Source organism: Cherax quadricarinatus, chromosome 13, assembly GCF_038502225.1.
Source record: "Cherax quadricarinatus isolate ZL_2023a chromosome 13, ASM3850222v1, whole genome shotgun sequence".
NCBI lineage: Eukaryota > Metazoa > Arthropoda > Malacostraca > Decapoda > Parastacidae > Cherax > Cherax quadricarinatus.
The window spans coordinates 27,566,878-27,580,784 of record NC_091304.1 but is presented as its reverse complement, the minus strand read 5'-3'; the positions used below and the strand labels follow the sequence as shown (position 1 = coordinate 27,580,784).

Sequence of the window (13,907 nt, the reverse complement as noted above, 5' to 3'; positions counted from 1 at the left end):
TATGATTTGGCGGCTAGGAATTTGGAGGCTGGGAATTTGGCGGTTAGGAATTCGCGAATGTGGGAAGCCCGCGAAAGTTGAAAATGCAAATGTTGAGGGAGACCTGTATTTCAAGAAAATTAAGTCAGTGTCCCAGGATAACACCCACACTAGTCAGCTAACACCCAGGTACCCATTTACTGATGGGTAAACACAGACAACAGGTATAAAGAAACACGCCTAATGTTTCTACCCTGGCTGGGAATCGAATATTTACCAAAAATCATATATGGCTAACCCAAGCCAGGTACTAAAAATAAGCCACGTTGACTTTTTTTGGGTTATCCTAGATTCTCTACACACATGCTGCTGTGTGTGATAATCTATATAGAGAAAATAACTTTTGTTTCAGGTTTATGGCGCAGTACAAGTGTATATCACAGTTAGCCCTGTGTTATACTCCGTTTTCTCTAATATAAGCCCCCAGGTTTATGGCGCAGTACAAGTGTATATCACAGTTAGCCCTGTGCTATACTCCGTTTTCTCTAATATAAGCCCCCAGGTTTATGGCGCAGTACAAGTGTATATCACAGTTAGCCCTGTGCTATACTCTGTTTTCTCTAATATAAGCTCCAAGACAGGGATAGGAGAATGGTATTTGTATACCATATCCTCTTCATACCTCTGTCGAACTGCTCGGTGTTATGCCATATATTATTCATTCTGGAGTATTTAACATGTTTTATGTTATTTATATTGTTTCTTATGTCATATTAGATCAATTGTGATAGGCAAATAAGCTGTAGTGTTGAAATTAGTGTAATAATAAAGCATATTCTCCTGCTTCATGAGACTGAGCTCATGGCAACCGACAGTGGCTTCAAAGCCACCTTAACTTTAATGGATAATGTACTGTGTAGGTGCTTTACATAATGAGAAGCATTTCTTTTATTCATTGGAACCATGGCTAGGGCTAAAAGTAAGCAGGTTAAAACAATAAATGGAGAAAAAGAAATTGGAATGACTTATGCAGCAAGTAGCGCCACCAAACAGTACCAGCAGGTTGGTGTGGCGACCATGGAAATTTTAAATTATGCTAGCCAAAATTAGTGCCGAATAACTGAAGGAACCGAATAACTGATTGCCGGATTTGTGATGGCAGACCTGTACTGTTTGGTGGCGATACTTGCTGCATAAGTCATTCCAATTTCTTTTTCTCCATTTATTGTTATACCCTGCTTACTTCTAGCCCTAGCCATGGTTCCAACGAATAAAAGAAATGCTTCTCGTTGTGCAAAGCACCATCTCGGTACATTGTCCATTCAAAATAAGGTGGCTTTGAAGCCACTGTCGGTTGCCATGAGCTCAGTCTCGTGATGCAGGGGAATATGCTTCATTATTAGGCAAATATCAACACTACGGCTTATTTGCCTATCTAATGTGACATAATAAACAATATATATAACATAAAAACATGTTACTAGGTAGTAGGTTGGTAGACAGCAACCGCCCTGGGAGGTGCTATCGCCCTACCAATTGAGTGTAAAACTAAAGCCTGTAATTGTTTTACACGATGGTAAGATTGCTGGTGTCTTTTTTTTATCTGTCTCATACACATGCAAGATTTCAGGTATGTCTTGCTACTTCTACTTACACTTAGGTCACACTACACATACATGTACAAGCATATATATACACACCCCTTTGGGTTTTCTTCTATTTTCTTTCTAGTTCTTGTTCTTGTTTATTTCCTCTTACCTCCATGGGGAAGTGGAACAGAATTCTTCCTCCGTAAGCCATGCGTGTTGTAAGAGGCGACTAAAATGCCGGGAGCAAGGAGCTAGTAACCCCTTCTCCTGTATATATTACTAAATGTAAAAGGAGAAACTTTCGTTTTTCCTTTTGGGCAGAAAATTCGGAGTGTGGAAATTAGGAGAAGGTGTGGAGTTAATAAAAGCATTAGTCAGAGGGCAGAAGAGGGGTTGTTGAGGTGGTTTGGTCATTTAGAGAGAATGGATCAAAGTAGAATGACATGGAAAGCATATAAATCTATAGGGGAAGGAAAGAGGGGTAGGGGTCGTCCTCGAAAGGGTTGGAAAGAGGGGGTAAAGGAGGTTTTGTGGGTGAGGGGCTTGGACTTCCAGCAAGCGTGCGTGAGCGTGTTAGATAGGAGTGAATGGAGACGAATGATACTTGGGACCTGACGATCTGTTGGAGTGTGAGCAGGGTAATATTTAGTGAAGGGATTCAGGGAAACCGGTTATTTTCATATAGTCGGACTTGAGTCCTGGAAATGGGAAGTACAATGCCTGCACTTTAAAGGAGGGGTTTGGGATATTGGCAGTTTGGAGGGATATGTTGTGTATCTCTATACATATATGCTTCTAAACTGTTGTATTCTGAGCACCTCTGCAAAAGCAGTGATAATGTGTGAGTGTGGTGAAAGTGTTGAATGATGATGAAAGTATTTTCTTTTTGGGGATTTTCTTTCTTTTCTTTTTTTGGGTCACCCTGCCTCGGTGGGAGACGGCCGACTTGTTGAAAAAAAAAAAAAAAAAAAAAAAAAAATATATATATATATATATATATATATATATATATATATATACAGAGAGAGGCATATACAGAGAGAGGTATATACAGAGAGAGAGATATACAGAGAGAGAGATACACAAAGAACAAATCAAGGATGCTAATGTTGCAAAAGGAGTAGCTTTTCTAACTAAACAAAGGACACCAATAATGGAAGAGATGGAAAAGTTATTATTATTGTGGATTAAGGAAAAAGAATTAGTGGGAAACAGTGTAGTGGAGTCGATCATTTGTGAGAAGGCAAAGCAGTAGCATGAGGATCTTGCAAAGAAAATGCCTGGAACAAGTGCTGCAGTTTGTGAATTTAGGGCCAGCAAAGGATGGTTTGATAGATTTAAGAAGCATAGTGGCATACACACTGTTGTAAGGTATGGTGAGGCAATGTGGACCAGGGTGCAAACTTTTGTAGAGAAACACCACCCTGACAAAGCTGAAACAAGCCATATCTGCAACATGTTTAGTGACAAAACCCTGTCCCACTTCAGGGAAATCTTAAAGAGACGCCAGAAACAGAGCACTCTGGACAGTTATTTTGTGAGACGGGGTCCAGTGACTCTCAAGCTGGTCCTAGTGGCATTAAAAGACAGAGAAGGAAAGTAACCCCAGAGAAGGCATTACTACCTAAAGTCTTCATGGAGGGGGATTCCCCTTCCAAACACTAACTCCTCCCTCTTTCCTCCTCCCTATCTTCCAGAAGCCAGCATTAGCCTTCAATAAAGGTATGCAATACATAATTGTAAAAAAAATTAATTTTGTGAATATTTTTGTTCGGAACGAATTAATTTTATTTCCATTAATTCTTATGGGAAATATTAATTCGGTTATCGGCCGATCTTCAGGAACGGATTACGGCCGATAACCGGGGGTCCACTGTATACACAAATAGTTACATAGATTATCATACATAGCAATGTATGTATAAAGAACCTAGGATAACCCAAAAGAGTTAGAAAAAGTGACATATTTGTAGTGCCTGGCTTGGGCTTGCCATATATGATTTTTGGAAAACATTTTTTTTGTCTCGGTTGTTTGTTGGGCTACCTTATTAAAACCTGGGCACTGTATGATGGAAAGATGCTTCTTAATGTACACCAAAAATAAAAAAAACGGACAATAAATAAAGGAGTTCACCTCTCAGCCATTAGCTGCCTCTTTGCGGTATATTTTCGCATGGTTTTTATGGTTGTATTCTCGTTTTTTTTGGTCTCATTTGATAGAATGGAAGATATATTACAGAAACAGATATGATTTTGATAAGTTTCACAACAAAAAGTACCTTGTAATTGAGCTCAAAGTAGCGGAAATATTTGATTTTTGCCGATTTGAACTTTCTTGTGTAAGTCAAGTTGGTAAATTTTATTAAGTGTATTCTAACCTAACCACTCTGTAATCCGGCAAACTCAGTAATCTGGCACACTACAGATCACAATGATGCTGGATTTGTGATGGCGGACCTGTACTTTCAATACAAGTTATATTATATCTTCTTAATTTATTTATCCTCTTTTTCATAAAATATGTATTACTTATTACCAAAACTTTTTCAACACATAGTTCAATAAAAGGCTCCCCATTTTCATTTACCCCTGGCATCCCAAATTTACCTACAACTCCCTCTACAACATTTTTACTCACTTTAGCACTGAGATCCCCAACCACAAGTACTCTCACTTGGTTCAAAACTCCCCATGCGCTCACTTAACATTTCCCAAAATCTCTTTCTCACCTCTACACTTCTCTCTTCTCCATGTGTATAAACATTTACTATGGCCCACTTTTCACATCCAACCCTTATTTTACTCCACATATCCTTGAATTTATATAATTATATTCCTTCTTTTCCTGCCATAACTTATTCTTGAACATTATTGCTACTTCTTCCTTAGCTCTAACTCTATTAGAAACCCCTGATCTAATCCCATTTATTTCTTCCCACCAAAACTCTCCTATCCCCTTCAGCTTTGTTTCACTTAGAGCCAGGACATCCAGCTCCTTTTCATTCATAACATCCACAACCATCTCTTTCTTATCATTCGCATGCTAACAACAATTTCCAAAATTTGTCCTAGTCTTATTTAGCCATAAAAAACAAAGTTAAATCTTGTGAAATAAAATAAAATTATAGCCTTACCTGCAATTCATTTTTGAGGGACGTGATCTGTACAATGCCATTTGCAGACCCACTCATGTCCACTGGTGAAGTTATAGATTTATTGGGGTCTAGTGAGTTGAAGCCAAAGGAAAGTGGACCCGATGATCTGAAAGGTATACTGCCAGTCACGGACAAGAGGGAATCATTAGAAGGGTTGCAACAGCATGCCATAATGATACCCAAGGGTGCAATGCAAGCACACCAAAAATATATATACCCTAGGTTCTTGAGAAAACACAACACCCATGCACATTCTTTTAACTACACAACCAGTGTGCAATACAACAAGGTGCAATCATACAAAAGTAATAGCCTTTATATATATATATATATATATATATTATATATACAGTGGACCCCCGCATAACGATTACCTCCGAATGTGACCAATTATGTAAGTGAATTTATGTAAGTGCGTTTGTACGTGTATGTTTGGGGGTCTGAAATGGACTAATCTACTTCACAATATTTCTTATGGGAACAAATTCGGTCAGTACTGGCACCTGAACATACTTCTGGAGTGAAAAAATATCGTTAACCGGGGGTCCACTGTATATATATATATACAGTGGACCCCTGCATAACAATCAGCTCCCAACTCGACCAGTTATGTAAGTGTATTTTTGTAAGTGCTTTTGTAGGTGTATTTTTGGGGGTCTGAAATGGACTAATCTGATTCACAATATCTCTTATAGGAACAAATTCGGTCTATAACGGCACCCAAACAAACTTCTGGATTGAAATAATATCGTTATGCGGGGGTCCACTGTGTATGTATGTATGTATGTATGTATGTGTGTGTATATATATATATATATATATATATATATATATATATATATATATATATATATATATATATATATATATATATATATATATATATATATATATATATATAAATAATTGAGCTAGATGGTAGTAGGAGGAGGAGGAGGATACACTTGTACTACACAACATAAATTACTGTCACCATTAATTCGTAATAGTATTTATGTTTGACAGACTTAAGAAAATTAACAAAAATGACTGGTGGGAAATGGTCAGTGTTAAGAAAATGTGTGCATGCATGAACACATACATGTGGGGGATAAAGTGAGAGTTTCTGTGTGGGGAGAAAAATGAGTTTTTTCAAATGCAAGTGCACACACACGTGTATGGGAGGGATAAAATGAGTGTTCCCTTATTCTCCATGGAGAAGTGGAAAAGAATCTCTCCTCCGTCAGCCATGCGTGTTGTAGGCGGCAGCTAAAATGCTGGGAGCAATGGGCTAGTAACCCCTTCTCCTGTATAAACTACTAAAAACAAGATAAAGAAAAACTTTATGAAACTAGGATGTCTGAATGTGCATGGAAGTAGTGCAGATGATCAGAAAGAAATGATTGCTAATGTTATGAATGACAAGAAGTTGGATGTCCTAGCTCTAAGCATAACAAAGCTGAAGGGAGTATGAGAGTTTCAGTGAAGAAAAATAAATGGGATTAAGTCAGGTGTATCTGACAGAGTTAGAGCTAAGGAAGGGATAGCAATTATGTTGAAGGATCAGTTATGGAAAGAGAAGAGGGAATATAAATGTATAAATCCAGGGACTATGTGGATTCAAATACAAGTCGAATGTGAAATGTGGGTCATAATAAGTGTGTATGCACCTGGAGAAGAGTGTAGAGGAGAGAGAGAGAGACATTTTGAGAGATGTTAAGTTAGTGTGTAGGAACTTTTGAACTCTGTGATAGAGTAATTGTGGTATGGGACCTAAATGCTGAAGTAGGAGAAATGTTTACAGAGGGTGTGGTAGGTAAGTTTGGGGTGCCAGGTGTAAATGATAATGGGGAGCCCTTAGATTGAACTTTGTATAGAAAGAGGTTTGGTTATAGGTAATGCATATTTTAAGAAAAGGAGGATAATTAAGTAGACAAGATATGATATTGGGCAGTAGTTTGACTACATATTGGCAGATAAAAGACTGTTGGGTAGACTTCAGGATGTACATGTTTATAGAGGAGCCGCAGATATATCATATCACTTTTTAGTTGTAGCTACAGTGAGAGTATAAGGTAGATGGGATACAAGGAAAATGGAAGCAGCAAGTAAGAGAGAAGTGAAGGTTTACAAACTAAAGGAGGAGGCAGTTAGGGTAAGATATAAACAACTATTGGAGGATAGATAGGCTAGTGAGAGTATAGGCAATGGGGTAGATGTATGGGACAAGTTTAACCCTTTCAGGGTCCGTCCCGTAGATCTACGGCTTTTCGGTGAGTGTCCAAACCATAGATCTACGCCAAAATTCTAGCGCCGTCAAATTTAGCGCGAAAGCGCTCATAGGCCTACATGTGAGAGAATGGGTCTGCGCCGTGGGTGTGCGCCATAAACAAAAAATCTAGGCGCCTGCATAGCATTGTGGGAACGCCGGCTCATTCACCCTTGTTCACCATGCCTCGTCGCAAGTCATCTCTCACTCCCCGGAAAATTGGGACTCTCCTCTTCCTGTCTGATAGTTCTGACACTGATGGAAGTGGAAATGAAGACGAATTCTACGGCTTTGATAAGTTAGTGACCGAAAATAATGACCAGGATATCGATAATAGTGCAGAAAACCCCGACGATCCTCGACCTTCTACCTCTGGTGTGGGCACTCGTGACTCACGGTCGGGTGTTCCTAAATGTAAGAGAAAACTAATATTTTCCCGTGGCCAGATCTCTGACTTCAGTAATGACGATGATTCTGACGTGGATTGTGATTTTATTGCGCTCGACGATCATTCGAGTAGTGATAGTGAGGAAACATATTCACCAGTGAAGCGTCGGTATGTTCGCTGCCGCATGCGCTCGGTTAGTGTACCCTATGCTGTACCCAGGGGACGGAGTACATCCCGGAGTACATCCCGTGGCCCTACACCCGTTTTAGGTAGTGATAGTGAGGATGATGTGGCTACACTTGGCATGGATGGGCCACAGGCATCAGTGGATGGTGTTAGTGGCACCGCCATGCGTGACTCACTGTGCCACGCGGGGACCCACGCTGCTGACTCGTCAGTTCAAGGACAAAGCGGAGCGTCCCCACCAGCCCGCCACAACCACAACCACCCATACAACCAGCCTATGATGTCCAGTATCCACCAGCAAACCGTATCTGGGATTGGCAGCAAAATCCCAATTTTGTTCCCAGCCCTCACCACTCTGATGACTCTCAAAGTGGAATTCTACCTACCTGTCCCCTTGGAACCACGGCCAATGAACTGGAATTCTTTGAATTATTCTTTGACCAGCCATTGATGGAAATTATTGCCAGGGAAAGTAATAAGTATTTTCAGTACACCATGGCAAATACGATCTTATCACCACAGTCAAGACTACACAGGTGGAAAGAGACGACTGTTGCAGAAATGTATTTGCTTTTTGCAACAATAATGCTTATGCCTCACGTCTATAAGCATAATATAAAAGCATACTGGTCCACAGATCAGCTAATTTGTACCCCATCCTTCAGTGAAATAATACCAGTGAACAGGTTTATCTTACTGTTACGTATGTTGCACTTCTCTGACAAAACCAGGCCTGACAGAAGTGACAGGTTATACAAGATTAGAAATGTTTTCATGTATCTCAAACAAAAGTTCAGGATATACTTTTATCCATTCAATAATCTTGTAATTGACGAGTCTTTGATTTTGTTCAAAGGTAGACTGTCATTCAAGCAGTATATACCGAGCAAGAGGAACCGCTTTGGTATAAAATTGTTTGTACTCTGTGATTGTGACAGTGGCCTGGTGTTGGATATTGTTGTATACACGGGTAGTAAAACATTGAAAGATACCAAGATGTTATTGGGTATCTCAGGTGACGTAGTGAGAAACATGATGGCACCTTATCTTGGTAAGGGCCATACATTATATACCGATAACTGGTACACAAGCCCATTACTCAGTGATTTCATGCGAGTGAACAAGACAGATGTGTGTGGCACAGTGCGTTCTAATCATAAACATATGCCCAGGCTCAACGCAGGTGTTTGTGGTGATGACGTGCAGGTGTTTACTGCCAATGACATCATGGCATTACGGTGGCATGACAAACGAGATGTCACATTGTTGACAACCATTCACCGTAATGAAATGCAAGACAGTGGCAAAGTTGATCGAGTGACTAATGAACGTATTCGAAAACCAGTGTCAGTGATTGATTATACACAAAACATGCGCTTGGTTGACAAGTGTGACATGCAGATTGGTTTTGTTGACTGTGTTCGTAAGAGTTACAAGTGATACATGAAACTTTTCTTCCATCTCATGGACATTTCAATGCTGAATGCATATAATATGTACCAAATAAAGACTGGTAACAGACCACCGTATGGTGAATTTTGTTTGTCTGTTGTCAGACAACTCATAATGAAGTACCAGGTAACAACACCTGCAATACAACATGGTCCTCGAATTCATCACAATATACCCAAGCGTTTGAGGAGAGAAGGTGATCATTTCATAATACAGCTTCCTTCAACTCAAAAGAAATTTGCTCAGAAGAGATGCATTGTCTGTGCACAAACAAAACGACGGCAACAAAGACGCAAAGACACTCGGTTTATGTGTGAGGAATGTAAGGTGCCTCTGTGCATGGTGCCTTGTTTCAAGGAGTTCCACAAGCTCCAGCAGTTCTAAAACCATGTCCAGTGATTGTAAATATGTAAATATATGATAGAACATTAGTATTATACAATATTTGTGCATGTTTATTGTAATAAACAACAGTGGTAAACAATAATATGATAATAACTTTAGTGCGGTTATTGTGTTCAATACAGAGAGTATATATATATATCAATTATATACAGTATTGGTCTCTCAGGCCCCAAATGTTAGTAGGAATAGAAAAAAATTGGAAAAGAAAAGAAAAAACAACTAAAACAACAAAATAATATAATACGCGTAGCATATGTGGAATTCGTCGATGTTGCCGCCACCACATCATTTTCTGTAAACTTCTTGGCACTGTATCTCGGTAAGTAATGATCAGATTCTAATTTTGTTTGTTTTATTACCTTCACAAAAATATGCTCTTTAATTCTGTAAGAAAAAATAATTTTTTTTTTTTTTCAAAATTTCTTGGACACTGGTGCGTGACTTCAGATTTTGGCCTTGGACCCTGAAAGGGTTAAAAATGTGGTGTTAAAGTGTTCAGCAGAAGTTTATGGTTACAAGAAAATGGGTGAGGGAGGGAAGAAGAGTGATTGGTGGAATGATGTAAAGAGAGTAGTAAGAGAAAAAAAGTTAGCATATGAGAGGTTTTCACAAAGCAGAAGTGTTGCAAGGAGGGAAGAGCATATGGAAAGAAAAAGAGAGTTTAAGAGAGTGGTGAAGCAATGTAAAAAGAGAGCAAATGAGAGAGTGGGTGAGATGTTACCAAGTTTTGTTGAAAATATGAAAAAGTTTTGGAGTGAGATTAATAAGTTGAGAAAGCCTAGGGAATGAATGGAACTGATAGCTAAAAATAGGAGAGGAGAGTTATAAAACCCTTTCAGGGTCCCCAGGCCCTCTCCCAGACTTGTTCTCAGGGTTGCCCAAATTTAAAAAAAAAAAAAGTATGAAATCTGATGGAAAACTTACGGAATTATGCTCTCACAAAGTTAGCGGTCTCAACAATGTTTACACATCGGCGATTTTGCCCACTTTGAGCCCTATTTTCGGCCAATTCCAGTGTACTAGTCGACAAAAATCATAACTATTCCGCCAGAACTGCATTTTTTCTATCGAATGAGCACAAGAAACCACCCACTTACCAATTTCAACTATCCAATACAGTGGTCAGAATTTTGCCAATTTCACACAAATTTCAAAAGATGCCAATTTCCAAATAGGGTCCAGAATAAACAAGAAAGACATTCCTGGCACTAAAATAACATTTCCTCTGTTCATTAGTTACGTCCCCATGCCCCTCTTACGTTCTTTTGCTGTCCACTTTGAATTATTATTCTCACAAAAAAATAGAAGATATACTGTTATGCAGACTACTGCATTAGTGTAGAAATGGTATAAATAATATCGGCGCACTTGTGAAAGAATATTAGATTCACCGGTTGACATGTATTGGACGCATAGCATGATTTGTTTACTTTTGAACTTTGGTAAAAAATGAACATTTCTGCTACTTTGAGCTCAATTTCAAGGTACTTGTCATTGTAAAACCAGTCAAAATCATCTCAATTTCTGTAATATGTCTTCCATTCTATAAAATGAGACAAGGAAAACTAGAATACAACAATAAATACCATACGAAAATACAGTGCAAAGTCGCTGTTTTAATCCAAAAACAGGTTCAAAGTTTTTCTTTTCTCATTACGCACTGTGTGCTACAGGATTTTTTTTTTATCTGCGCACATTGACCACATAGACCCATTCTTTCATATGTAGGCCTACCAGCTTTCTCTCACTAATTTGACGGCACTAGAATTTACGTGTACTAGTATGTCAAAAACCCTGGTGCGGAAGTCGTACTAGTACGTCAGAAACCCTGAAAGGGTTAAATGGAGAGTTAGAGGTGTATTGGGAAGATGGAGGAAATATTTTAAGAAATTGTTAAATGCTGATGAAGATAGGGAAGCTGTGATTTTGTCTATAGGGCAAGGAGGAATAACATCTTGTAGGAGTGAGGAAGAGCCAATTGTGAGTGTGGGGGAAGTTCGTGACTCAGTGAGTAGAATTAAAGGTGGTAAGGCAGCTGGGATTGATGGGGTAAATATAGAAATGTTAAAAGCAGGTGGGGATATAGTTTTGGAGTGGTAAGTGTTTTTATTTAAATGTATGAAAGAGGGTAAGGTACCTAGGGATTGGCAGAGACAATGCATAGTTCCTTTGTATAAAGACAAAGGGGACATGTGTGTAAAAATTATAGGGGAAGTAAGTCTGTTGAGTATACCTGGTAAAGTGTATGGTAAAGCTATTATTGAAAGAATTAAAAGTAAGATGAAGAGGAGGATAGCAGATGAACAAGGAGGCTTTAGGAAGGGTAGGGGTGTGTAGACCAAGTGTTTACAGTAAAACATATAAGTAAACAGTATTTAGATTAGGATACAGAGGTTTCTGTGGTATTTATGGATCTGGAAAAGGTGTATGACAGGGTAGATAGAGTAGATGTGGTAGACGCTGAAAATGTATGGAATGGGAGATAGGTTATTGAAAGCAGTGAAGAGCTTTTACAAGATTAATGAGGCTCTGGTTAGAGTATGCAGGAGAGAGGCAGACTATTTTCCAGAAAAAAGTAGGCCTTAGACAGGGATGTGTGATGTCACTATGGTTGTTCAATATATTTATAGATGGAGTTTTAAGAGAAGTGACTGCTTAGGTGTTGGCAAGAGGTCTGGGGTTAAAAGAAAAAGAATCTAGCACAAAGTGGGAGTTTTCACAGATGCTCTATGCTGATGACACTGCTTTTGGGAGATTCTGCAGAGAAGTTGCAGAGGTTTGGTAGGGTATGTAAAAGGAAATTAAAAGTGAACATAGGAAAGAGTAAGGTGATAAGGATAACAAAAAACTAGGTAACGAAAGATTGGATATATGACTGGAGGGAGAGCGTATGTAGGAGGTGAATGTTTTCAGATATCTGGGAAAGGAAATATCAGCAGATGGGTCTATGAAAGATAAGGTAAATCATAGAATTGACAAGGATGAAAAGGTGAGTGGTGCACTGAGGAGTTTGTGGAGACAAAGAACTTTATCCATGGAAGCAAAGAGGGGAATATATGAGAGTATTGTTATACCAAGGCTCTTACATGGGTGTGAAGCACAAGTGGTGAATGTTGCAACAAGGAGAAGGCTGGAGGCAGTGGAGATGTCACATCTGAGGGCAATGTGTTGTGTGAAAATGAATATAATAGATTATGAGGTGCAGGATTACCAAAACTATTATTCAAAGGGCTGAAGAGGGGTTATTGAGGTGGTTTTGGCATGTAGAGAGGATGGAACAAAATAGAATGACTTCAAGAGTGTATAAATCTGCAGTGGAGGAAAAGTGGGGTTGGGGTTGGCCTAGGAAAAGTTGGGGGGAGGGGGTAAAGAAGGTTTTGTGTGCGAGGGGCTTGGACTTCCAGCAAACATGCATGAGTGTGTTAAACAGGAGCAAATGGAGCCAAGTGGTTTTGAGGACTTGACATGCTGTTGAAGTGCGAGCAAGGTAACATTTATGAAGGGACTCAGGGAAACCAGTAGGCTGGACTTGAGTCCTGGAAATGGGAAGTACAGTGCCTGCACTCTGAAGGAGGGATGTTAATGTTGCAATTTTAAACTGCAGTGTAAGCAAGCCTCTGGCAAGACAGTGATGGAGTGAATGATGATGATGAAAGTTCTTCTTTTTCAGGCCACCCTGTCTTGGTGGGAAGCAGCCAATGTGTTCATTTAAAATAAACAGAATTAAGCGAGTGTTTTCATGTTTAATAAAATATATTTCTCATTGTGTGAATGAATGAACGATCAAACGAACGAACATATATACACACACACACACACGTCATGTGTATGTATAGTAGGAATAAAATGAGTATTTTTCTGTGAAATTACAACGTGTGTGATGAAAGTCATTTTTGACCCAGCAACAGTTTAATAAATAAAAAATAAGTGAACAAGTGGAAAGAAAATTTGATTTAAACAAAACATCCTTAATGCCAGGTTTGTTTAAAACAGAAATACCTCATGCCAGTGATACAATGTGAACAAGGCATTCCTGAACCAACAGGAATCAGAGGTAGTGAAAAAAAAAATTGTGCAGAGATAAAACAGAAAACTGGAACAAGATCCAGTTTCAAGTATCATAACGCACAGTGCACTTCATCTGCACTGATGCCAATCATTGGTAGCTAACATTTTTCTCTCTCAATCATAAATAAGGACAGTACAAGAAGGGAAACTGATCTAGTGTTTGACTAAACAATTCTTTAGAAAGCAAAAGAAAAATAAATAATAAAGAATTGCTCATGAGGACTATAGTAATAAACAGAGCTAAGTCCAGTCACTGAGAGGGGAAGATGATAGTAGATGCTATTGAAGGCTTAATGAAACAAAAGATGAAATTTACTTATTCACTGTAGGTAAAAGACTTGTGAGCATTGATCAAGACATTTATTAAGGATTTTCAAGTGACTGCATGTAAAATGAAAACCTACAACAAATCTAGTGCATTATTAGAGGATACATAT

At 38.8% G+C, this 13,907-nt stretch overlaps 1 protein-coding gene across 24 annotated transcripts in view; it reads right to left on the bottom strand.

Annotated features, from left to right (window-relative positions):
* syd (JNK-interacting protein syd) overlaps positions 1-13,907 on the bottom strand; it is a 517,229-nt gene that overhangs the window by 311,062 nt on the left and 192,260 nt on the right. For 23 of the 24 annotated variants that reach the window (XM_070084613.1, XM_070084636.1, XM_070084625.1 and 20 more), the window contains exon 5: positions 4,703-4,841. In XM_070084613.1, the coding sequence (XP_069940714.1) occupies positions 4,703-4,841 (139 nt within the window). The remainder of the gene's footprint in view (positions 1-4,702; positions 4,842-13,907) is intronic. The other variant, XM_070084614.1, reaches the window with a different exon arrangement.